This window comes from Ipomoea triloba, chromosome 6, assembly GCF_003576645.1.
Source record: "Ipomoea triloba cultivar NCNSP0323 chromosome 6, ASM357664v1".
Lineage (NCBI taxonomy): Eukaryota > Viridiplantae > Streptophyta > Magnoliopsida > Solanales > Convolvulaceae > Ipomoea > Ipomoea triloba.
The window spans coordinates 17,299,154-17,326,327 of record NC_044921.1 but is presented as its reverse complement, the minus strand read 5'-3'; the positions used below and the strand labels follow the sequence as shown (position 1 = coordinate 17,326,327).

The 27,174-nt window shown below is 34.5% G+C and overlaps 2 protein-coding genes and 1 long non-coding RNA gene across 6 annotated transcripts; 1 reads left to right on the top strand and 2 right to left on the bottom strand.

Moving 5' to 3' along the window:
- LOC116022564 (protein EMBRYO SAC DEVELOPMENT ARREST 30) lies at positions 1-8,480 on the bottom strand. Of its 3 annotated transcripts, XM_031263318.1 has the most exons (13): positions 8,298-8,480; positions 7,972-8,124; positions 7,282-7,442; positions 6,714-6,897; positions 6,541-6,625; positions 6,080-6,150; positions 5,907-5,995; positions 5,573-5,816; positions 5,119-5,231; positions 4,710-4,800; positions 3,738-3,866; positions 1,205-1,758; positions 1-920 (listed from the first exon to the last, which is right to left on the bottom strand). In XM_031263318.1, exons 4-13 carry the CDS (start codon positions 6,873-6,875, stop codon positions 494-496), a joined length of 1,965 nt encoding a protein of 654 aa, XP_031119178.1. In that variant the 5' UTR covers positions 6,876-6,897; positions 7,282-7,442; positions 7,972-8,124; positions 8,298-8,480; the 3' UTR covers positions 1-493. The 3 variants fall into 3 exon arrangements, with proteins under 3 accessions (XP_031119178.1, XP_031119177.1, XP_031119179.1); XM_031263317.1 differs by lacking the exon at positions 7,282-7,442; XM_031263319.1 differs by lacking the exon at positions 7,282-7,442 and having other exon boundaries at positions 5,573-5,804.
- A 9,614-nt stretch (positions 8,481-18,094) lies between these two features.
- LOC116022623 lies at positions 18,095-20,348 on the top strand. 2 transcript variants are annotated; one of them, XR_004099249.1, is made up of 2 exons: positions 18,095-18,547; positions 19,292-20,348. It is a non-coding gene; the product is annotated as an uncharacterized LOC116022623 (long non-coding RNA). The 2 variants fall into 2 exon arrangements; XR_004099250.1 differs by having other exon boundaries at positions 19,287-20,348.
- Positions 20,349-21,071: 723 nt separating this feature from the next.
- On the bottom strand, positions 21,072-21,917 carry LOC116023582 (agamous-like MADS-box protein AGL62). Its single transcript, XM_031264583.1, has one exon. It carries the CDS (start codon positions 21,915-21,917, stop codon positions 21,072-21,074), a length of 846 nt encoding a protein of 281 aa, XP_031120443.1.
- Positions 21,918-27,174: the final 5,257 nt, after the last annotated feature.

Below are 27,174 nucleotides of genomic sequence, written 5' to 3'. Positions count from 1 at the left end.
TGGCCTGAAATTGTTTGATCTTATTATGAATGTGCTGTGCAGGGTTTCGACAACCAATAAAATTTCACGTCTATATCAACTCATACAAGACAATGAAATTTCAAAGATGACAAATCAAGAATACCTATGCTTAGTAAACGGTTCATTTTCTCTTACTTACAATGATATATAACTCTTGTTTCAGTCTAAACGAACAAAACCAGAGGGTGAAAGGGGGGAGGGAAAAAAGAAGTATACATCTTTCATATTTCCTGTGAAGTTTAAAAAATGCCATTTCCTTTTTGTCTCTCAATAAAAGAATCGCTACCCGGCCGCAAACCTGTGAAAAGAATGAAGAGCTAGCTAGCTGTGAGAGATTCCTGCAATTTTTCAGACAAAATCCAGAAACTGTGCAAATGTTATCAGCAGATCAGCATGCAACTGAAGTCTGTTGCATCAGCAGACATCTGTAATTGAACTGGAATCGGATGGTTCCCAACTTGGGTGGCTGAAATCAATCATCGGGATCCATTTCCTCGTCCTGTTCCAAGGATGGGATTGCATCAGGTCCACTGTTTCCATCAGAGTCTAGTCCCTCCATTTCCATTTCATCTTCGTGAGAGTCACCCTCGTCAGCATCGATCTCCTCAAACTTTACACTTTGCACTATCTCTCTGGGGCATTGCTCTTGTCCTTCATACAACAATTGAAGACTGCTCTTCTTTTCAGAACTCCGAATCTCAGTAGACTTCACGGTTGAACAAGAACATTCTGGTATAGGGTGAGAAAGGAACAACTTGGGTTTCATCCGATTAGATTTCTTCATAAGCCCCTCTTCAGTGATGCTTCTATTGAGATGTTCTCTTACAGTGAGAGTCCAGTTCCGTGGTGGATAGTACAGACGCTCACTGGTAGTATTAAACATCTCTACAAGATATTTCCTGCTTGGTCAAATAGCCATTATCAAACAAAAGCAAAAATATAGGTAATCTGTAACACAAGTAGCCAGGAACATCTCATATTGTTACAAGAAAGGCAATTCACAAGTGGCCCAACAAATAAGCACAATGCCATAATGATAAGGTTGAAGCTGAAAGAAGGATATTTTATATCCTGAATATAGTGATGAGCATAAGATGTGAACATGGAACAAATTGCATTGCTTACACCTACAAGTTCATTTTAGACCAAGCAAATAGAACCATTTGGAATACTTAAGTTTTACCTGTCAGGACGGAATGTTCTAGAAGATGCCATCCTATAAAGCCGGTTTCCCATCACCAAACTGGAAAAATCAGGCCATCCATAATCATCATTATCAAAACCTGGGAAGAACGCATCAGCTTGCACTGAAACAATGTAATCAAGAGCATCCCACAGTAAGCTGTGAGCCTGTTCCCTTAAATCATGAGGTGAAGGGTCTGGCTCAGAATCCTTTTCGGCAATCCAACCATACCAGCCTTCCTTTTCATGGCGATATATAGGTCGATCAGGAGGAGGAGGAAGAGGCCTCGGTCGAGGCCCAGCCTTGTCCCATTCTTCTTTGAGTTGCTTCTGACTTTTCACAGGCAGGAGCTGGATGGGATCTGGAGGAAGTGAGGTTTCTGGGCCAATTAAATTGGCCAGCTCAGTTCTGCTGCACAATGAAGTCCGATCCACTAAGTTGGGGTACATGGCACGTAAAGGAATTAAACTCCGCTGACCACCAAAGGATTCAGAACCTGCCAGGTATATCCTTGTTCTAGGAGGGTAACCCATTGCTCGAAGAAGTAGTCCTACCTACAAATTATAGGCCACTAAAGCATGAGCATAGGCTTCAAAAACAAAGTGAAAGGGCACAATAAACAGTTCTTTCCCATAATGAAAATAGAGAGCATATGAAAAACATTAATATATTTAATCATAATAGTGCAAATTACAATTTTTTTCACCAAAACTTTCTAATTCATTTAATGTTTTAACTTTCCTTCTTCCACAAGTCCTGCAATGATTGAATTTTGAAATACCAAAAGTTTTCTAGTAGAAGTAGGGATTGTATAGCAGTAAATTGCAGGATATTCAATAATTCAATGAGGTAGTCCCTCAGCTTGCGCAGTGTATATAAGAACTCATACTTTAAAATGTTAGGCCATTTGGAGTCTTGGCAAAAACTACAAGGAGATCCTTCAGTTTTAAATAAATGAGATCCTTTTTGTGAAAAGCAGCTTCTAGGAAATGTGGTTTTCCACTTGTCGATGATGAGAAATTTCAACTTCATAGGGTAATAACTTGATAGTCAAGGTTGTTTCTAAGGTCTAGCTTTGATAGGGATCCTTATTCAATTTAGGGGAAATTGCACTTTTAATCCCCAAGATATAAGATAATAATAGATTTGACCTCTGTATTATGGGTCCTTTCAAAAAAAAAAAAAACCCTCTGTATTATGGCCTTATGGGTGTCACGACTTTTAGCTCCCAAGTTATCAGCATGACACTTTTAGTCCTCCTGTTAATGGATCTATCAAAACTCTCCATTACTTTTCAGAAAGTTTAGTTGACCACAACCACTAATAGAATTTTACCTATTATTTCTCTTTTCCCACTAGCACTCTAACTCCACACTTTAGTGGCTAGAAACGCCAAAGATTGAGCATTGACCTTGATTACATGATAACTGATGTTAGTGATCTACATTTCGGCATTTGTAGTCACAAAGTTGGAGTGTAATTTGGGTGGGTAGAAGAAAAAATAGGAGATAACATTCCATTACTAGCTAGCTCTAGTCAATTAAGATTTTTTTTTAAAATAACAATAAATTTTAATAGAATCATTGACAAAAGGATTGAAAGTGCTTCTTTATTGACAACTCAAAGACTAAAAGTGGTGACACCTATAACACATGAACTAAACCCACTATTACCCACTAACTCAAGGACCGAAAGTGCAACTCCCCCTTCAATTTATTCTTGTATCTTTTTTCATTTTCCACTTTATTTACTTTTTCTGTGGCTCTCTTGTCCTCTTTGATTCGACACCTTTTTCCATTAAAACCTTATTTTCATAAATATATCAGGAGAAAGAGCTATTCTCTACATTGATCTATACATTTTTTCATTAGTGACTTCTTTTCATAAATATGTCAATAGAAAAGCTATAATGCATGCCTTGTCATACCAAAAACGCACAGTATCCTTAACTCTCCATTTATGAAAATGAAGAACTAATTTCACTTTTGAATACTTGACCACATGTGAAATTTCACATCTGGTCATTGTGCAGGCGTGCAGCAATGATATAAATTATTGAAAAATGGGAAGTAATGGTCCTTTAGGACTGTTTTTGTCCACTGTAAGCAGTTGGATACTTGGATGGTCACTCATCTACACCTGTCCACAAGGACCAAAAGTATAATTCCACGGTAATTGAGGGCAAAAAGTAGAATTGACTCAAACTACAATCAAAAAGAGATGGAACAACACATTTAATATATTTCATGTTTGTATATTCTTATACATGTTTGTTTGAACATTATCATGCTCTTGCCTAAACATAAGTAGTATACCCATAATCCATAATTATTCAAAAATGATTTCATGCTAATATATTTTGATCTAAAATACTTTACCCCAATTTGGAATGGTATTTTGTTTATCTTTTGATTTTTTAGTGCACTTTTCTCAACACCAAGTACCATCTGAAAAGTATTAGATGTAAAACTATACATTTATGTATTAAGTTATGTCTGAAATAATTAGTGCTAAAAATAAAGATCAATTTTACCTCTTCAGGCATAAGTGGGCATGAGCCATTTCTTCTTCGAGCATGAGAATCCACACTCAACTCATCATTAATGATACCTTCTTTAATCATTTGTGCCCGCCTAGATTGTATAAGCTCTGTGTGGACATCCTTAACCAGTAGAAACCATCATTAGCACTCAACAATCATATATGGAGAAATGTATTAATCCACCAATGATCTTTAGTAGCTAAAATTCTTTTTAAGTGAACAAGGTCTCAAGAAGATAAGAGATATTGACAACAATTCTCCAACAGAAGTATGAATTCAAGTTTTGTCAAACTTCATTAGTACAGGGATAAATAAAAGTAGCAGGGGCTAAGTACTTTTCAAATATGAAAGTGTGGGGGTAAAAAAGATATTTCCAAATTTCACTCGAAAGCAGTTAATTCTAGTCCCTAAGAAACTGCAGACTACTTCATGCAATTTTTAATGTTTACAAGTAGTGAAGAGCAAAATGGGAAAAAAAAAAAAAGTTTATAATTTTAAAACTACTAAAAGTTGCAAGTAATATGGACTTCTACAGAGATTATAGAGTTGTGCATCACTGATTGGAAAAGATCAAAACACTTCCTGCTTATTAACAGAAGACAACATGTTTAGCATTTGAATTCCACTACTACTAAATGGTTACAGTTCATTAAAAATCATGGCCAATAATATTTTGTTACAGGTTAAAATGAAAGAAAATGGTTTAAGTATAAAATGAAAGTTATGAGTTGAAAAAAGGTAAACTGTATAAGTGTATTTGCCAAACAAAATAACAAAAAGAATATCAAAGAGAGTTCCCAATACAAAAGTATAAATTCTTATTTATGTATAAATTCTTATTTATGTGTCAGAGAATGTCAATAAAGCCAAACTGTAGTGCAGAAATATGCTTAAATTTTACAGTAGCAAATTATCAAGAAAATATGTGCATTCAGCAAGCTATCAATTAGGTTTGCTATCAACCTGAAAAAGTTCAGCACAACCATTATATGCTAGGTTGTCTCTCGTAAGCCCTGTATGATAAGCAAGGTAAGGTTGGCCTGCAGCTTGCAACCTGCGTTCAATAAAAGATCTTGATAAGTCTCATAAATAAATAAGTCATCCCTCTTTCCAGCAAGAAGGTTTTAGGAGAATATATATTTAATACAGTTTGGAAAATTATTTTAAGTGGGCATAATCATAAATGTATGTTTTCAAAAAAAAAATCATAAATGTATTAAATAAATAATTAATTTAATTTCAAATTCCTATTTGATGGGCATTTTGTTAAGCCTCTAAATAACCACATTAGAGCATTAATGAATCTTTTCACCAATGAATCCAGATTAAAAAACAATTTAAATCCAGAAGGGCAGAATATTTCATATCTCACCTTTCCACCATCAGCCTGCCAAGAGATAGGATTTCAGTGCGGAATTGAAGTGCATGAAATGCCACACGACATCTAAGCCTTTGATACTCAGCCAAGCTAGGTGGAAGGATGGACTGCAAAGATATGAAACAACATTTGAAAACCACTTTTTGCAGTTCCTACCCCATTTACATGCTTTTGCAGAGGGTACCAAGGCATTGAAGAAAAACTAAAATGAATATTTCCATTGTTTTGGTAAATGAAAATGGACAGGAAAGATGGGATTTAAGTCCATGCAGAATGTCGGGAAAGGTTAAGTCCTAACCCCTTAAGGACTAAAATTGTCAGGCTCATCTAAATTTAAGGCTAGAAGAGAGAAAAGGAATGCATGTAAGCACTGGTTTTTTTTTTTAACTACAACGCACACATGTAAAGGGATCTAGGGTAAAATAGAAAGGAAACTGGATGGAATTACCTGCAGGCATCCTCCATCCGACAAAATTAACCCAATGACCTTTGCTTTCTTCAACTTTGGTAGAACTTCAGAAATATAAAAGGTAGGAGAAGTTGTAATCTTGGGCTTAAAAGTTGCCAACTCTTTTCTTCTCCTTGCATTCTTCAAGGTAGGTGGTAGCTCCTTCACGATGATCACATCATTTGCCAAGCTTGCTATGAACTTTTCCTCATCATAAAGATATGAAAAACTCCTAAATTTTGAACTGAAAATTTTTCAATGCAATTACAAGTCTAAGACATAAGATAGAAATATACAACAAATGTGCTTAACATCTGTGCAAGTTAAAGCAAACCTGATGCCTTTTGATTGAGTACTTTTTTGGATCTCTGGAATGACAAGGGTAGCATTTAGAAGTCTTGCAACAGTGACCAGGTCACAGATCTAAGCAAATGGGTAAGATGTCACAACCTAAGAACTGTAGGGCATGAAAGCTTATGAAACCTTATGAAGTTAATATGAGCATACCGAGTTCCTAATCTTCTCGAAAGAACCAAAAATCTTGGCATAAATGAAGCCATTCCTCTGCTCTACTGGAACTGAAAGAATGAAAACCAATTTCAGATGACAATAAAAGTGTATTTGAAGAAAAAAGAGGAAAAGAGGTTCTAAGTCACCATCAAATGGTTAAAGGATAGTAATTAAATTTTAACATAAAGCAACAAAACCAAAACAAGAGAGTAAAATAAACATAGAATTCCAACATATAGTGTTAATAATTTAGCCTAATTGGAGGTCCTTGGGGAACCCATTGCAGCAATTGCCTGCCTAGAACACAGGATATTAGGTTCTCTTAGATTGTACATGCAAGTAAAAAATAGAAAAACCAAAAAAAAAAAAGAAGGTATCATATAGGAGTATGACACATAATCAGGCAGGATCCATCACACAATTTGAAGCACAAGGCTAGTGTTTATCATGCATATTACCTGGATATGTACTTCTTGGATCTGCAAAATGTTGCAGTGACTCCAAAGACTTGACATTTCCCCACAACCTCCGATATGCAGCACCCTTTTTGAATTTTGAAATGCCAAATCAAGCATAAAATAATATCTAAATAGTACCATTATCATTAAGAAGTGTACAATTTTTTGTTTACCTTTTTAATTGGAAGATTAGGAGTTAGATCATCCGTAAAAACAGTGAAAGCAGTGTACTGTACAAGATCAGCACTAGATTTGGCTAAAAATAAATGAACCAGCAAGGAAACAAATGATAGCACCAGCCCACCTAGTGCCGCCCATTTTATCTTTGATTTCATTGCACTTTAATCAAACTCGAATCTGCAAATGTGATTCCTCAGTTAGTGCACTTGATTAAAGAGCACAGAAGAGAGATGCTTACAATCACAAGCAAAGGTGGTGGGTGTGTATGAGTTAAAGTGTATTATTGTTCCATAATTATGCAAAATTATTGTTTTGCTTAATAATGGTTTAAGAAAATTCATTATGAACCTACATTTTAGATCAGATCTTAAGCTGGGTAGCAAACAGGAAAACATTAAGTATACATGGAAATAATAAAATTATCAGGGAGATGAGTCAGATAGCATACACGTCACTCCTGAAAACTCCAAGAAAATCTTACCAGAAACATCAAGCATGCACAGATTTCTACCATTATCTAAAAGAACTTATAGAATATTTGAAGAGTAACAGCTTCAGTACATGTAAAAGTTTTCTTTTGTGCATGTATGTGGTTGTCAAATTTAGTCTTCAAGTGAGAAGTGGAAGAGATCATCCAAAGCTCTGGTGGAATATATCTATAATCATCATAAATCCATTCCTTGAAACCCTGCCTCACCATCTCTTGAGAATTGAGATTCACCCTAAACATTACGAAAGATTACTATTTGTCAGTTTTACATGTCTCTGGCACGTGAAGATGTTACTATTTGCCAGTTAATCAGTTATACAGGTAAACCATCTTTCTACAAGTGAATGATGGCAAGTGCAAGACCCTGATGTAATGATAGTGTCTCTTTCACCTAATTCAAAAAGACAGCAGGTGCTTTAAATTCACTGGATTTCTCATTCAAATTTCTAAATTGCAGTCACCAAGTGTTCAAATGTGGTCACTAACTCACTATACAAAAGAGTGGAAAACCAAACAATGAAAGAAAAGCAAGCAATAGAAGAAGATTCACGTTCATTAGCCATATTGCAGTTCAAACTTTGATCAATATCAGAACCAAAGGAGCCTTGAATTACAAAATTTGGGCCTAGCTTATTTCCAGCATACATCAAACCAATAATTCTACCACAAAGTCCAAATATCTTATTATCAACCAGCTGAATCAATGGCCACTACAATAACCAAATCAACGGCAAACTAGGCGGTAAAAGAACAGACAGTACCTCATAAGCGGTGAGGATAGGCAAGGGATCGATATGGGAATGGGTGAGATCACAGAGCCTCCTCCGAAATATCCAATTCGAGAAAAGGACGTTCTTTTAGATCCCAGATTGGTTCACGGTTTTCAATAAAGACTTGAGTGCCAGTGAGCAGAGCTGCCATAGTTGCGCCGACAACAGCTTTCGTGGTCAGATTAAAAATAAATAAAATAAAAAAATCATAGGCAAAATACAGCAAAACATAACCATATAATAAGAATAAAACTTCAAATTGTGTAAATTACAAGCGCGATCTTGCGCTTCTAGAAATACACAGACAACAAACAAACCTGAAGCTTGAGAGCGACAGATGGCGCGTCAATGGATCTGGGATTTCTTGAACTGAGAGAGAGAGATAGAGAACGAGAGAGTTGAAGAATGGTGGTCGGAGGAGAAGAGATATGGAATTTCTGAAGAGAGAACGTTTATGAGGAGAGAATCGAGTGCGAAGCGTCACGGTTCAGTAACATGGGTGTGACCAAGTGACCTCACTGGGTTAACTGATTTTAGGGTTTTAACATTTCATAATACCAAATGTTCCATCTGGAATATTAAATAAAATAGTTTAATAACAACGGTTGGGTGAGTGAGATTTGGTGTGATTAAATTGCTTTATTGCATCATCATTTTTATTAAATTTTTATTTTTTCTTCTTCTCCTAAATTTTTATTTCTCTCGTGACAAAATGTAGAATCATTCACTCTAAGCACCTCCCACACCCTGAAACTTTTATTTTTCTAGTTAAATTTTTTATTTTTTTCTTGTGAATGAAGCAATTACAATTGATCGCAAATATTAATTGCAATAAATTCCACTTTTAGTTTTCAATAATAATTACAGTGTTATCACATTTAACCTTACACTTTTAATTTTGTCACATAATATCCCGAATTTAATTTTCTTACTTGATCGATCATATTCTACATAGCTTCGTGTACTTTCACCATTAACAAAAATGACTAAAACATAACTTTATCATTTGTTCAAAGTCCAAATCAAAGCCACTTTTTTTTTACTCCATTATGACATTTCTCCCTCTCTTTTTCGGCTTGTAAGTTCTTCTAGTTACATTCTAACAACTAATGATGAAGTAATAGAATCTTAAATTTTAACAATAGAAAATAACAAAATCTAATAAATAAGTTCAAGTTGAATATCTCTACACATATATATTGTCTATGAGTTGGACACATATATATACCATAGGTGATCAAAACACATGTAATTGGTATCATTATGAAAACTTAAAAATCATATCAAGACGAAATTCTCTAACCATATATCTGTCTATGAGTTAGGCATATGTATACACTAAGTGATCAATATATTATGTAATTGGGAAAATTTAATAAACTAATAAATCAGCTAAACACGAGAATCATTAATCATGTATTCGTCTATGAGTTACATATATATACATATAAATATATAAATATAAATAAATAAATATATATATATATATATATATATATATATAAAATATATCAAGAGGTCACGGGTACTATGTAATTCGTCGATGTCATTGTATTGTTACCTTATCCATTTGTGTGAATATGAGTAGTTATGCAGTGGTGTTGTGTTTGATGTCCTATCCGTGTCTCGATCTTCTTATGTCTGTGTACATGGCCTTAAAGGGGACCATTTTTTTGTCCCTTATTTTGCAGTGAATATGTTTTTTTATGGTGTTTTAATTAATTTTACATGAGCAGTAACTAGTAACAACTAACAAAGAATGTAAATGGGGGCCACTTGTCCCCTTTTAGTACACAACCTAAACTCTAGTAGTCAGTATACTTTTAAATAAATTTTATATTCATACTCATATACTAGGAAACACTCGACAATGGAAGTACGTATTAGGTTGAAACAAGTACAGTCTGGTAATTTATGTTATATTCTTTTATATTTCAACATATAGCATCAGATCACCTTGAGCTATTGCATGGTGGGAAGATGAGCAATACTTCAAGATTCAAGATATAGGGGATGTTTGGTTGCGTGGGATTAGGTAAATGCTAATGAGTGAGGCTTCATTATTTTGATGTGACATTTGGTTCACGAAATTAAAATAGAGAGAATCATAATCTATACTTATAATAAGAGTCAATAATGCTAGAGCCTTAACTGGAACTAAAAAAATGTCGGTGTAATAGTATGCTATAACATATTATACTTTGTGTTCTTCTTATTGTATAACCTCCAATTAAATTCCTAATATATCCTAATCTTTTATAATTTTACCAAATTTTTCCGTTAAATATAACGGAAGTTTAACATTAACAGGGCGTTTGGTTGGGAGGAGGGAATTAGGGGGGAAAAGAATTGTAATTCGGTGGAATTGCAATTCAATGAATAAAGTATGAATTGGAATTACAGTGTTTGGGATGTAGAAATAGGAATACATGGAATTGAGAGGTAAGAAGCGACAAAATGACTAAAATACCCTTAGTACTAATAATAATAATAATAATAATACTAATAATAATAATAATAATAGTAATTCTTTCAAAAAAATATTGATAATAATAATAATAATAATAATAATAATAATAATAATAATAATAATTTCTTTCAAAATAAAATAATAATAATAATAATAATAATAATAATAATTCCTTCAAATTTTTTTTAAAAAAAGGACAAAGAGTATGGGAGGAGGGGCAAAATTGTCTTTACACCAACAAATTGCCCCTCCTCTCCACCACCCCATGAATTGCAATTCAGCATTCGGAGGGAATTGCAATTCTGCGGAATTGCAATTCCCTCCAACCAAATACTGTAGTTTGGAAATTCACTGAATTGTAATTCAATGAATTGCAATTCCAGCCAAACTACATCCAACCAAACAGGCCATAAATTCTTTAGACAATTTGTTTCTTTATTGCAGTTTTTAAACAAATTGGCAATATTCTATAATACAATTCTGTATAGATTCCTAACTTAAAATTAGAATATTGAAGTCTTAATAAGATTCTATTATACAATTTTGTATAGATTCCTAACTAAACCATTATTCTACCCAAAACAACAGTATATAAACACATCCCCTCACTGGTATTCACCCAAAACTAAACCTAACATATTCTGCAACACACCATCTACTTGACATTCTATAGGTATGATTGTCAAAATATTATCATGCTAATTCTATTATTTGTATTCGTACTCATAATGATTACAGTTTTTTTTAAAAAAAAAATAAAAAATCAATGATGGTATACTCATTAATTAGTATAACTTCAATATTGTTATGTAAATATATCTATTGTATAATCTGTTCATCTATACTTGTATCCTTGTATGTAATGTTGTGGTTCTCATTATATTCATCTATAATCTACACATTTTAGTTACTCCTAACTCCCTAATATATGGTTTTTGAATTTATGTTGTGGTTCCCATTATATTATTTCATAACATCCTTTATGAACTTTCTTAAAAAAAAAACATCCTTTATGAACATATTTTCCATGACACAAGGATATTAGTAATGACAAATGTAGTAAAGTTAATTGATATTGATACACAAACTGTGGGCTGGAGTTGTACAGTTCATGTCATTAAGAAAAACAAAACAAAAAAACACTATTGGAACGCTTGAGAAAAAGTATATGCTCATCATACTTGAGGATGAAACAGTAAGTAAATAGTAAAAATTTTCTCCCTTTTCATTATTATTATTATTATTATTATTATTATTATTATTATTATTATCATTATTAGTATTAGTATTATTATTATTATTATTATTATTATTATTATTATGAAGATGCTCTCATTCACCACCAATATCATTGTAAATGCTATATCTAAATGCAAGAAACTCGGGTTCAATCAATAGTGTTTGATAATGACATTGGAATGTATGATATCACTTTACAAACAAACAAATGGTACATCATCTCAAATGTCATTGTCAAACCTGTCCGGGCGAACTATAAAGTACTTGATCACAAATACAATTACACATGGATTTTAAATGGTCGGACTGGTGTCCAAACAAGTGACAATGATGACACGCCATTTGCTCCCATGTAAGTGATTTATTTGTTTCTACTTATTTTAGTTGCAATTTAGTTATTTACAATTTCGTTATGTTTTATTAAAATATATAAGCAACGAGACTATTTCTTTGATTTTTATTAATTTAGCATTTTTTTTCTCTCATTATTATATGACTACTTTAACCAATTAAGGAACACTAATTTAAAAATACGCATTGGGCATTGGTTTAATCGCGCAACGCGCGTGTGATAACTAGTAGAATTTAATAGATAGAAAAGTTATTTCATTATTTGGTAATTATAGAATTACACACAAAAAAATTATATTCAAATATTTTTTTTTGAAAATTATATTCAATTTTTTTTTTGCTGAAATTATATTCAAATATTTAGTTGGTTAAAAAAAAATTTAAAAATATAGTTAAATGACTAAATTACCCATACTCAAAATATATAATAAATAAACACGTGTGCACAAGCGACTATCGAAGTGTGTGTGTGTGAAACGGTTCAGGTAAGAGCCACATGCCCAGGATAGGAATAAGAACCCATTGTACCTGTCCATCTGTTCAAATCTAACGGATCATAAACACTTAAAAAAACACGATGACACTTTTGTAAATAATTTAAACTATGAAGTGCAAGTAAATTGTGTTAAAAGTGCAAGTAATAGTTTCATAGAGTGCACCTAAGTGGAAGTAAAAATATATTAAAAGTGCAACAATATAATATACACTGAGCAACAATATTAACTGCATATAACGTTAGGTGCACCAATGTGAAAAAAGTAAATTACTTGAATTGCACTATTAAGTGAAAATAGTTGCACATTTGAGTATTTTACTTGCACTTTTAACACATGTTAATTCCACCAAAGTTTGAGCTATTTACAAAAATGTCACCACGTTTTTTTAAAAATTACATCTAATCTGCTAGATTTGGACAAATGTACCATTGTGATTGGTTCTCATTATTCTCTTTGGCGCCTGTGATTGGTTCTCGCATGTTCTCGGGTAACCCAACCTTGATTCTCACTTTCCTTTCTGGTCAGTCTAAGTCTAGAGTGACCTCTTCCAACTCGATCGCCGGTTTTAATCGATCAACCGACTTTTCGCTTGCTTAATGGGCGATGGTGTTTATCCGCAAGTCCTTCTTCCCCACTCGCTGGCAGGCTTGTAAATAGCAGGTTATGGCTGTCTTCTGATCGCATCGCACTACGCCGCCTCCTGTCGGTGTGTGGAACTTCATACAGAAGTAGGGATGACCAAGGTTCGGTTCGAACCGAACCGGCCACTGTACAAATCGGACCGAAACTATAACCATATGGGCGGTTCCGATTCCGGTTAAGGTTCCTACGATTCTGGAACCGCCGGTTCTAATTTCAGAATCATGATTAATAATAAAAAATATATGGCCTGGTGTGGTCTACTTCTAGCTACTAGCAATAGCCAGTAGTGGACTGGCGCAAAGGGCAGGCCACGTCTATCCTTTGTGCCAGTCAAAAGACTCAAGTGGAAGTCTAAGACTCATTTGAGTCTTAAAGATGAACTGTTGGCACTTCATTTAATTTAGTGGCTCCCTAGGCACACCTGCACAATGGGAGCTAAAATCTTTCAAAATTTTCGGCTTTAAATCCAAAATTTTGGAATTTTTTTTTAAAAAATTAACCGTTGTTACAGTAACCAAGTTAGAATGTAAGAACGGTTATTTTTTTTGGACACTCTTCATAGGCATTCAGGCTTGATGCTTCAACTGATCAACTCTCACTCTTTTATCCTTTAGTCATTTACTCTATAAATCAGTGAGTTCAAAAAAAATTTTACGCAACTCTCAATATCTAACTCTCTCACTCACTCAATACTCTCTTGCCTACAACTACAATTCTCAATACTTTCTCTCTGAATTCTCAATAGTTAATACCTAATATATTACTTAGAGTTAATTCCAGTAAAGGTCCTCTGAGTATACTGATTTTCCACATTTGGCCCTTGTCTTTTAATTTGGACAAATGTGACACTTGACTTTCAAAATTTTTCCACAACTAGTCCTTCTATCATCTAACTGTTAGTTAGCCGTGAAGTTCATAGGTAAAACTGTCATTTCGTTGCCTGGGTTTCTTCTTCCTCTTTGTTCTCCATTTTGGTCGTTAATGATGCATGGATAGGAACACCAAAGTGGCAAAGCCTCTAAAACAATCGTTTAATCTCCATTCTCAACCCATAATAATAATAAATGAAAGTTCTACTTAGCAGCAATCATTGAATTAACAAACAAAACAAACTTAATCCAATAGCATTAGGGCCTTTCATGATCTTCAATCATTTGCAGGACTTTATAAACATGTTGTAGTAGAAGCAGAGGATAACATATGGGGGACGGAAACTATTTTCTGGACATTTTTAAACCATAAATGAGTATGCCAAGTGTCTACTGGACAAATGTCTTATGAATCAAGCTACTGGACAAATGCCTTATGAATCATAAATCCTCAAACTATAAAGCATCAAGCATAAAAGAAGAGAAAAACAGATAAGGGTAGTAGGAATGTAGGATGCTATTCTGTTATTTCATCGAGCAAAAATGACATGCGCTGAGATCAACAGGCTACAAATCCTTTCCAGCTAATAGGCTAAAATCATTAATTTAAAAAACAAATTGATCGCAAAATCTCCAGCTACAAATCCTTTCTCCCCAATTTGATTGGACAAATACTTTTCTCCACCACCATTAAGAAGCTCATGTTCGCACTTAAGGACGAAACCATGCGTTGAGATCAACAGCAGCGCCGTCCACGGCGGTGCATTTTAGAGACCCAATCAAGAGAGAAACATCTTGCCTCCGCATGGATTGCATAGAGTTGATCTTGTGACTGCTCAGAAGCTGCAAAGTGCACATTTTCCAAACGTTGTGCCAATGAGAACCATACTTTGAGAAGATCAGTTCCTCTGGCTGTACGCGATATATATGGAAGTCTCATGGTACGACCTATCGGTGGAAACATGATCGCAGGTTCGCAGGTCTTGAACACCAGTTCAACTATCTCTGGGGAAGAAACATGACGATAGGGACCGAAATCCAATGCATATACATAATAACACCATGTTTCTTGGCTATCTTATGAAGATCTTGGTGTGGAGTTTTGCCCAGCAAATGAACATGTCCCAAAAGGGGAATACCCTTTGCACCAGGAGGGAGTTTTTTCTTGATGTTCAGCAGCTCATGGAAAAGATAGACAGAGATGGCTACTAGTACGGTTGTCCATATCCAAGAAGCCATTGCTGTAGTGATATGAAGTTTTTTCAGTTTATAGAATTTGTGTTCTTCATATGACTATGGAGAACGAGGAGGAAGAAGAAACTCAGCCAAAAAAAAAGATGATTTTACCCTGGACTTCACGGCTAACTAACACTAAGATGACGGAAGGACTAATGGTGGAAAGATTTTGATAGTTAAGTGTCACATTTGTCCAAATTAAAAGACGAGGACTAAATGTGGAAAATCAGTATACTCAGAGGACCTTTGCTGGAATTAACTCATATTACTTATCTCTACATTTTTTATATCTCTACACTCTACAGATTACATTTTTATTTCTACCAAGTTCTACCATATTTAATTTTTTATACTTTCCAGTTTCAAATGGATAGTTCAAGCAAAACATCTTTTTCTTATGAAGCCCAAGCTAGTGGTAGTCATGGAAATCGTGGCAAATCTTCTGCTGTAGAACCTCCATGGCATTCTTTCGTGAATTTTTAAGAGAAACTCCTTCTTTTGAATCTCCCCGGCATTCGGTTCATGGATTTTCAAGCGAATATGAATACCACCAATTTTTACAACAACATACTACCAAGACATGAATCCAAACCCTCAAATAGCCATAAATAAACCTCAGTATACCTCTTTTGGCTTTCAACCAATTCATTCTTCTTTTGATTCTAACCATGCTACTTTCTCGGAATTTTTGCAGGGCCAGGACGATGAACCCGAAGAAGTTCAACCTTCTGCTTCTAAACAAAAATCTGATCTCTTTAGAGTACACATGAAAAAATTTGCACACCCTGAAGCAGGACAAAATATTAAAATACTAGATAAAATAAGTAAATAATATTAAAAAAAAAATATTGGTTCTGAGTGTTCGACGAACCAATAATATAACATTCTTAGTATTTTGAATTATGGCATTGTGCCATGCAACAATTATTTTTGAAAAAGATTGCAATAATTAAATGTTTAAAAAAATGCGCGGCCAGCTCCAAAATTACCACATGCATCACTGGTGCCTGCAACCCGGCCATGGAGAGACTGCATTATTGCCACTTGCCATGGAACTAGAACCAGGAAAAGCTGAAGTGGCGACGACGGCGCCACCACTAGTGGAGGGATGAGCTCCAAGGACACCACCAGTGAAAGGAAGAGCTCCAGCGGCGCCACCACTAGTTCCAAAGTTGAATTCAGAAGTTGGGTCCCCGGCAGCCATATTTCTAGAGGGGAAAACGCCGCCTGCATATGTGTTAAATGGCGTGCCATTTTCGTGCACCGTCATAAGCTAATGATGAGCTTTCTGCTGAATTTCGTTCATCAGATTTTCCATGCCAGCTTTCAAAGTTACAAGCTGCTCAAAGCTAAGATCATTGTAAGAACGTAACCTCTCATCCATCCATGAGCTTCTTAACATATAAAATGGCTAGGAACAATCAACCTATACTCCATTATGGTTTTGGTCCATCCTTAATAATTTACTTTATTTGTTTTGTATACTGCCCAGCTTTATACGATGATCGATCAAAGATAAGACCATATTAAAAAATTTTAAATCGTGTGACCCGATCCTCAATCCCGCTAATATGTGATTCATCAACCTTTTTTTTTTTTTTTTTTATTCCTAATAAACTTGAACATGTTTTCTATTAGAAAAGATAATATTAACAATGGAATTTGTACTTGAGTTGAAGCATTAATGTTTTTTTTTTGGGTACATACATATATAACATAAAATGTCCTCTTGTGAAGAGTGTTACAACGTAAATGTATTTTTGTTTACAAATAAATATCACACAGTGCATTTTACAAATAAGAGTTTCCACCAATGACCTTGTGGTTTAGTGGCACCTGGTGTCCCGGTTAACACTCTCACATGGATGATATAGGAGTGGGTTCGAGCAGCCTTAGTGGAGGCAACTGTGACTAGATACTACATTGTAACAGAGTCATTAGTACTCAAAAAAAAAAAGTAAAGAGTCTTCTTTTGTTAAAATTATTCCAATTATTAAATATTTGATTACAAATTTAATTTTAATTCCGATACTCTAACCAAATGTCCCTATGTATTTCTTAGACAACTAATATTTAGGGGCGTCAATAGTAGGAGCAACAGTACTACCTTGCTTGAAGAGGCCTCAACAACAAGATCAGAATTGAGTTGTCTGGAGGGGACAAAACCATATAAACGAATGAAAAAATGTATTTAATCCTTGTAGGCAAATACAACATTGTTGTTAGGAGTCCGAATAACCCATTCACAAATATTTTGAATATTTAAATTTAAAAAATCATTTGAAATTTTGAATAATTTTATCCAAGGAAAATTATAATTTATGCCCTTTCATAATATATTAATTACCCTGAATTATTAGTGGTGTAAATGTTGCCTCTCAATTTTTAAAACGATACATATATTGTCCCTCCTGAATGTAAATGTTGCTCTTCAATTTTCAAAACGGTATATATAAGGGACAGACAATAATGTACTGTTTTGAAAATTGAGGGGCAACATTTACACCACTAATAATTCATAGGTGACATTGATAAGTGACATATTATAGAGGGACATAAATTACAATTTTTCTTTTTATCTAAAATATTAAATTTGGAAAATGAAGTAAAAAAAAGTTATTGTAAAAAGTGTTCTTTTCTTGATTGAAAAAATAGAATTTAAAAAAAAAAGGTGAAAATGCCAAAACACTACACAGTACACACTCCCATTTAGCTCTCTAAACTCAATCCACGTTGTTGTAGTTATTGGGCATTTGGGCTGTGTGGCCCATGCTAGCTGGGCCTAAAAAAAAACTTAAAAAAGACGGTGATTCAATTTGGGCAGCCCATCAGGCGCTAATGGACCAGAGATGCACCGGACTGTTATCCTTCCACTGCTGGGAGGAGGAGGTTATCGCTGCTCTGTGAAGCCAGCCTCACGCGGTGCCCTCCGATCTAAAGACAGAGAAGCCTCCGCCTTCGCAAAGACTCCACTGCCCTACTCGCAACTTGGAACGGGCAGGCCAGACGATAGCACCCCAAGCCCAGCCTTCAGGGCAAGCCCAATTGTTCCACCATCATAAAGCTCCCACTTGGGTTACAGGCTTGCGTTACCAAGCCCAGCGATAAAGTCTTCTAGCTAGGGAGTTATTAAGAGAACATATTCTTCATCTGGTTTCGATGTGGGAAACTGTGCGATGGCTGGTTTGGCTTTCATGGGGAAAAAATGGAACAGACAGTGTACTGATGGTTGTTGCGTTGTATCATTGTTCACAAAAACTCAGGTATGTAGATGAAGCCTTGATTTTTTTTATTTTTTTTTGGGTGATGAAAATTGTATCATTTTTGTTGACTGAATGAAATGGCAGATATCATTGGGTTCTGCTGGCACCGTCCACTCACACCCTATAAGCTTTGCTTCATTTTCATTTCCATCTCACATTATTTCGTATTTAGTTTAAATTGTGGCCGCTAAAGTTTTAGAAATGAATTGAAGTTGCAGCAGCGGTTCTTATAGACTGGTTCTGGTCGGAAAATAGTGAAGGAAGGATTATTAGGAAGCCTTAGTACTGACCATATATATGTAAAATTTAGCAGTTTTGGTCATTTATTGAGTTTAGGGGAAATTAGGGTTGTGATTTGAGATTATGCTGACAGATTTTTTGTGATGCTACTTTGTGTTTGTGTACAATTTGATCCTTTTATGGATAATGGATAAATAATGTAGGCAGTTTACATAGAGGCCCTTGCAATGGTGGAAGAGTATCTCAGTTCAGATTGAAATTCCTCAGGTTCCTTATTGTTGCATTGTATATACTAAAATAATAGGAGTCAATATAACGATCTTGTAAAATCTCATCCTTTTTGTGAACCATTTACCACTTCAATTTAGAAGATGAATTTTGGTGAAAGCATCACCATTAAAACTATACTTTGTAGCATTTTTCATGTTTAGAGGGACAGAAATATGCTCAAAGTAAAATGTGCCAAGAATTTGTTTTGTGATATTTTGGGATTATGAAGCTCAGGATTGTAGCTGCTCAAAGGTGGATGCTGTCTCTTATCTCAGATGGTGAGATTCAAGATGACGAAATTGAGAAGTTGAGTGTACTCTCAAGAAGTTCCGATCCCTTGACAACACGAGTACCAGTGTTACAATGAGTTCCGTTCCAGCTCAAATTCAGCCAATTTCACTAATGTGCTTCAGACCCTTCAATTGGAGGTATTCCCAATCAATATCTTGGAATAACACCTAATTATTTATGGGAAACTCAACTCCATTCAACCATTCTTCCATTTATTTATAGTTTTTGCTCCATTCAACCTTTCTCTGTTTTATATGCTTGCTGATGATGCTTAGGCTATCTTTGTATCCACTATTGTCCACTGGTTGAATGTTATGTTGCCTTTATAGATTGGTGAATGTTTAAGATATATGCTATTGCAAATCAAAATGAATTTGGGCTTATCCTACCAGTCTTGAGCTGTAGAGTTTACATTATGAATAATTTATAATCAACTCTAGTTTATGGATAACTGTGATGCCTGAATATCTCCGGGAAGCCAAAGTTTACCAATTACTGGGATGCTTGGAGAAAAATCCATAGGCCTGATATCGTCCCTATGAGACCTGACACAAATGCTAGATGGAAAAAACCTCCCCAGGGAAGCTTTAAACTGAATGTGGATATGATGCAGCAAATGATACAGGGCTGGGTTTTATTCTGAGAGACTCCAATGGTGAATTCGTAGCTGCTGCTGGAAGGGCGAAACTATTGGGATTAGGGAGGCTTTGAAGTGGTTAAAGACACTTGGTATCCAAACAGCTCAAGTTGAATCTGATGCTCTCTTAGTAATCCAAGGATTGAGAGATCTTAGATATTCGTTTGCTAAGCGATCCGTGAATACGGTAGCCCATTTGTTGGCTAGGAAAGCCGTCTTCAATGGTGATCGTAGGGAATGGAGGACTTTTCCTCCCATTTTCCTTTCTGATCATCTGATGTACTTGCAGTTGATCTTCATTAATGTTATTGACTTATTGTTGTCTTTTTGTTTTTCAGATATATTTATATAGATTGTTATCTCTACAATTCTTCATTGTATAACTCTGATTATCTAAATAGGGTAAAGTTGGTAATTGAGGACATTGAGAGAGAAGATGCATCTTTGCGTGAAGATTTATAATGCATATATGGACTTCTCTGGACTGAATTGTGCCTTTCGCCGAGGTAAAGAACTTTGTTTCTCAGCATACTGACTACTGACTTAATGCTCGCACTTGAGTTATGAGCTCGCGTTACCAAGCCTACCTAGCTAGGTTCTTATTAAGAAAACATATTTCTCATCTGATTTCAATGTGGTGAGTTGTGCGAGGACAGAGAAAAAATTAAAGCAGAGAACTGTCATGTACTGATGTTTGTGCATGGTTTTTGACAGCTATGAGATTTGCGTTGTATCATTTCACCAAAAACATAGGAATGTAGATGAAGCCATTATTATTATTATTGTTTTTGTTTTTGTTATTATTATTATATCGAAAATAATATAAACCTTTGAACATAAATAAACAATCTAATTTAGATTGTAGGTAATAAATTGAACATCATTGAAAACTTTTAGAATACCTTACATTGTAATAGTGAATCAAAGCAGGACAAAATATCAAAATACTAGATAAAATAAGTAAATAATATAAAAATATATATATTGGTTCGACGAACCAATAATATAACATTCTTAGTATTTTGAATGGCCATGCAACAATAATTATTTTTGAAACAGATCAGATTGCCATAATTAAATGCATGTTTAAAAAAATGGGCGCCCAGCTCCAAAATTACCACATGCATCACTACTGGTGCCTGCAGCCCATGGAGAGCCTGCATTATTGCCCCCTGCCATTGAACTACAACCAGGGAAAGCTGATGTGGCGGCGGCACCACCACTAGTGGAAGGATGAGCTCCAGGGACACCACTGGTAAAAGGAAGAGTTCCGGGGGTGCCACCACTAGTTCCAAAGTTGAATTCAGAAGTTGGGTCCCCGGAAATTATATTTCCAGTGGGATAAAAGCCACTTGCATATGGGTTAAATGGCGTGCCATTTCCGTGCACCGCCATAAGCTGATCATGAGCTTTCTGCAGAATTTCTTTCATCAGATTTTCCATCCCACTTTTCAGAGTTACAAGCTGCTCAAAGCTAAGATCATCGTAAGAACTTCTCATCCATCCATGAGCTTCACGATTCGCCTCCACAACTCCATCAATGGCCTCACCCCTCTTCTTCTCAAGCTCAAATATGGCCTCCAGGCGCGTCAGCTCCATGTTCAGCTCCTGGACCCTTGCATTCCGCTGAGCCTCAATAATCTGCTCCGTCGCCAACGCCCCGCCGCCGGTCTCATTAACCGGCGCTGGAATGTTCTCGCCGAGAAACCTCTCCACCACCGCCTCAACAGTGGGGTGGCCAAAGGAGAAAACCTTGTTCCCCGCCGGCGAGAAAACAATAATAGCAACATCAGCGCCGCAAAGGGTGGAAAGCATACTGGCCTTCTTGAAAAGTCCGGCGCGGCGCTTCGAGAAAGTGACTTCAAGACTGCTCTTGTTCTGTATCTTCACCATCTCAATCCTTTGCCTGCCCCTACTTGTTCTCGCCGCCATAGCTAACCTTAGCTTCTCAAGGATATGATATCACAACTTTAATTTTAATTCGCTACTTTATGTTTTCCTGAGCTTATAACATAAGCATATTTATAGGATTATTAAGCTCGTTTTGAAAATTACTATTTACTTTATTCTTAACCTATAAAATGGTTTGGAACAATCAACCTATACTCCATTCTGGTTTTGGTCCATCCTTAATAATTTACTTTATTTGTTTGTTTTGTATACTGCCAACTTTATACGATGATGGTCGATCAAAGATACGGCCGTATTAAAAATGTTTACGTGAGCCATAAATAATATGTATTAGGAAATATAAATGAATTGAAGTACAACTGTATAAGTTTTAAACTGTGTGACCCGATCCTCAATCCCGCTAATATGTGATTCATTAACCTTATTTGATTACAAGTAATTTAATTAATAAATATAAAATGATAACATTTGATACGAATTTAAACATACACTTAATTTGCGTATGTTGTTTAAGACTTATTTACGGCTTGTCAATTAGTCTTTCCAGCCTACATATATAAGAAAGTAATAATAATATTTGGTGACTACATTATTCGTACAATGCATATGCTAAAGATAATATTAACAATGGTATTTGTATTTTAGTTGAAGCATTAATGGTTTTTTTTTTTTGTATTTTGCTTACAAATAAATATTACAATACATATTACAAATAAAAATATCAGTGTCGTAATGTCCTACACGTACGTCTTGGAACAATCAACCTATATTCCATTATGATTTTGGTCCATTCTTAGTAATTTACTTTATTTGTTTTATACATTGCCAACTTGATACGATGATGAAAGATAAGACTGCTTTAAAAACTTTTACGTGACCATAACTAATATGTATTAGGAAATAAAAATAAAGTGAAGTACAACTCTACAAGGTTAAATCCCTATGACGTACTCAATCCCGCTAGTACGTGATGCAACCTTATTTAATTAATTGTTAATATAATGTGGTTGCTCAATATTTACAAGTAATTTAATTAATGAATATAAAATGATAATGTTTAATACGAATTTAGACACTTAATTTGTATATATTGTTTAAGATTTATTTACGACTTGTCATTTGGTCTTTCCGACCTACCTAAGAAAGTAATAATAACGTTTGGAAGGTGACTACTCTATTCGTACAATGTATGCTAAATATCATATCAAATTTGAACATGTTTTCTATTAAAAAAAGACAATATTAACAATGATATTTATACTTGCGTTGAATTAGTAATGTTTTTTTTTTTTTGGATACATACATATAAGAACGTAAAATGTCGATCTTGTGAAGAATGTAATAGCGTAAATGTATTTTGTTTACAAATAAATATCACACTGCATTTTACAAATAAAAATCTCATTATCGTAATGTTCTACACGTATTACATATTAAAGTACATGTATTAGGAGAGTAGGTGATACGTACCATAATAAACATGAACGAATGTAGAATTTTGATTCCTCAACTTTACTATAAGATTATGTTAGTTATAATTGATTATTCTCTCAGCGATTTCAAAATTATTTAAATTTAATTCAACTATTTATGATACTATTAATTTTAGTTACGCTATTGTGCTATATTTTCTGCTATCACACGACTTTATAAAAGTTCAATTTTAATATCTCGATTGTGATTTAATAGTATTTTTTTTAAAAAAATAAATTAGTTTTTGTCTCTAAAATCATATAGTAATAAAGAGATCAAAATTCAACAATTATATTTCATAGTCATGTATAGTAAATGGTACGTACAATCAATTTCTTTGGTATGTGTTAGGTGATACTAATGTGGAAAATATGTTACAAACCATTTTATCCCCTCGCTTCATATGGGCATAATAAATATGACAAAATATGGTAGGAAGATAATTTAATACTAACAAATAAAGAAAAAATTAAACTCGAATTATAATATTTAATTTGGTGATTGTCCATATTTTGACTTTCAATGTTGTGATCGAAAATAATGAAATATTTTAATTCCTAAAATTGTCGGTACGTGCTCAAAAGCTCTAGCTTTCCAATCACCTCCAAAAACGCGAGAATTTGAGTTGTGATTAAATTTTAACACAAATTGAAATTTTGTCTACCCAAAAAATACAATGCAAAAGCCTTTACATTATTTTGTTCAGACTTACAATACGAGAGAGAAAGATGAAGAAGTTAATTGAAAGTTGAAGTTGATAAAAATGAATCTAGAAATGAGAAATATTTATACTAATAATAAGAATAATCGTCTCTACATATTGTTGGGTATAGCATCCACCATGCAGAAGACATGAATTTAACACTAACAAAAATGTTAATAAGAAATTAGACATCATGTGAAAATAGGATAATCAAACAACTACAAATTTGTATAAATTATTTTTGTGGTAAAAAATGATACAATCCAAAAAGTATTTGTCTAATAATAAAATCTAATTTGGTATGTTACAAAAAATATTTTCACAGCGTGCAAACCAAACGGCATTAACACGCACAAGATTTTTGTTTTTCTCCATCTCCCTCTCTATAAAGTTTCAAATCGGGTCACCTGAAAATGCTTTCACATAAAACTAGGGAAAAAGTCTTCTAACGTTCCAATGTAGGACAAAGCGTGAAAGAAAAGCTTTTGATCTATAGACTTTGCATTATTGAAATTGTAAATTGATTCGATGAACTAGCTAGTGACATAATATTCTTAATATTCTTTTATCGGATTTTCCATATCATTTTTCCAAAAAACAAAAAAAAAAAAAAACAAAACAAAAAACAAAAAAAAACTACTACAAATTGAGTTCATCGTCAGAAGCTCTCATATACATCCATGGGCTTCTTGATTTGCTTCCACAATTTCATCAATCGCTTCACTCCTCTTCTTCTCCGACTAATCAATTATATTGCCTCCATGTGTGTCAACTCCATGCTGATGATGAACTTCAAGTTTTACACCAATGGACTTGTAATTTTAAAAGTATCAAACATTATTGCGCTGTTATAACTCATGAACTTATGCAAAATAATAGCTTCATGATAATCTACAGTGAAAATTTTGGAGTTTTCTTTGAACATTATGTTAAGATTGTATTTCGAAAAGACAACGTCACATTAAAAAGAAAAAAAAAACTTATCGGCCATTAAATATTGTCAGAAAAATAAAACAAATTTAATATATATTATTTTGTAAGTCGGTTTTGTCAAGAAACTGACGTAGCATATATTAATTAAAAAATATTTTATACTATAAACGTCGTCGGCTAATCTAATAACAAATATATATATAGTCTTTATTAAATAATAATAATAATAAAATGCTATATCGATTTATGTAGAACCGACGTATATAGTATATAATTTTAAAAATAAATAAATAAATACTATATATTTCAGTTTATAACTTTATATAGAACCGATGTATATAATATTTATTTTTTTTAACATTATATACTACTATACATCAATTTTATTTAAAAACACTAGTACAAAAATGAACAAAGGAGACTCACTTTTGGCCATCTTTCTAAAAAGAATGGTGGTGTATTCTTAAAAAAAGAAAAAAAAAAAACTTGCGGTGGCAAAATTGTAAATATTTGAATAAGAATCCGCGACCATTGCTAACTAAAATGGCCGCGGTGAAAAAAAGCGCGGTTAGTTTCTATGACTGTTTCTTTAACAAACAGTCGCGAAAATTACATGTATTTAAAAAATAATAATAGTTTTCACGACCGTTCCTCTTAGAACATTCGCAGAAACTTAATATTAAAAATAAAAAATAAATTCCGCATCCATTCTTACTGGAACGGTCATCTATCCATCTTCGCAGGTCACTCCTCTCCAAAGCTCCACGCCACTGCCATCGCTCCTTCACCACACCAGCGACGACTACGCCATCGCCAGTGCAGCCTCCACCGCCATCGTTATTGCAGTGAAGCTCTATCGCCTTCGCCATTATTGCAGCGTAGCCAAGCTCCATCGGTCGTCGACGCCCCTGCCCCGCTCTCGTGGTGTATCAATATCTAGCTCTTAAAGCACATAAGCATTTAGGCCCACAATTCATCCCTACTTTTGTAAAAACAAAATGAGTTTGAGCATGGTAAGACTTGATTCTATCACCAAACTCTCATTGAGGTGAAATACTCTCTAAAAACACGTCAATAATTATTACGTACCAAGAATTAATATGGTATCTTGAAGAAAGTATATATCCATAATTACTTAATTAAAAATTAAATATCAAACTTATCGACAATAATATAAACTTTTGAACATAATTGAACAATCTAAATTAGATTGTAGGTAATAAATTGAACATCATTTAAAATTTGTAGAATGAGTTAATACTCAAAATTGTCCTCGACTACAGTGGTTTTTCTCAATTTTGTCCTAAACAACTTTGATGTCATAAAGTGATCCCAGACTTTAGTGTTATCACTCAAAATTGTCCTCCGTTAGTTTAGTTGTCAAAAAGGTGTTAAGTTCAAGGATAATATGGTCATTTCCATTTTAGATCTTCTTGGTCTCCTTAGCTTTATTCCATGTTAACTAAGTGCGAATGTTATTGAATCTTCAACTTGGCGAACAAGAACCCAATTTGCAGTAAATCTGAGGAGTGAGGACAATAATTGCCTAAGAATTACTGCATATTTTCTTGCACCAAATAAGGATTCAAATTAATTGGCAGTGAAGTATATTCATCGCGAAACTGCGATCAATTTTGCCATGTAAATTCTTCCAACAAAAAACCCTAAGGAAGCATTGCATTACTACAAGGACCACTACGGTAACTAGCGACAGGCAGCACCGGTGAATCGTCGTGACGAGGCGGCGGCAAGGCAGTGGCGGTCGGCGTCCTCCCTCAGCGAAGCCGCACCCACGGCGAGCGAAGACCGAGCAGCAGCCATGTCTCCGTCCTCTTCTCTTCTCTCTCTCGTTAGAAGCTCTCTCCTCCACCGACACCAAGCTCGCCACCGCAACCTTTCTCCCTCTCTCGGTGTTAGCCGGCCGTGTGATCAGAACCAACGTAGCAGCGACCTCCCTCCCCTTTTTCCGGCAACGAGCAACTTACGGCGATAGTAGCAAGGTCCGATCCGGCGGTGGTGTTTGGCATTAATGAAGATTTTGTTTTGATTTTTTTTTTTTTTTTTTTAAAATAAGGTAGCATGTTTTGATGAAATGACTATATTATCCTGAACTTAACACCCTTTTGACGGTTAAACTAACGGAGGACAATTTTGAGTGATAACACTTAA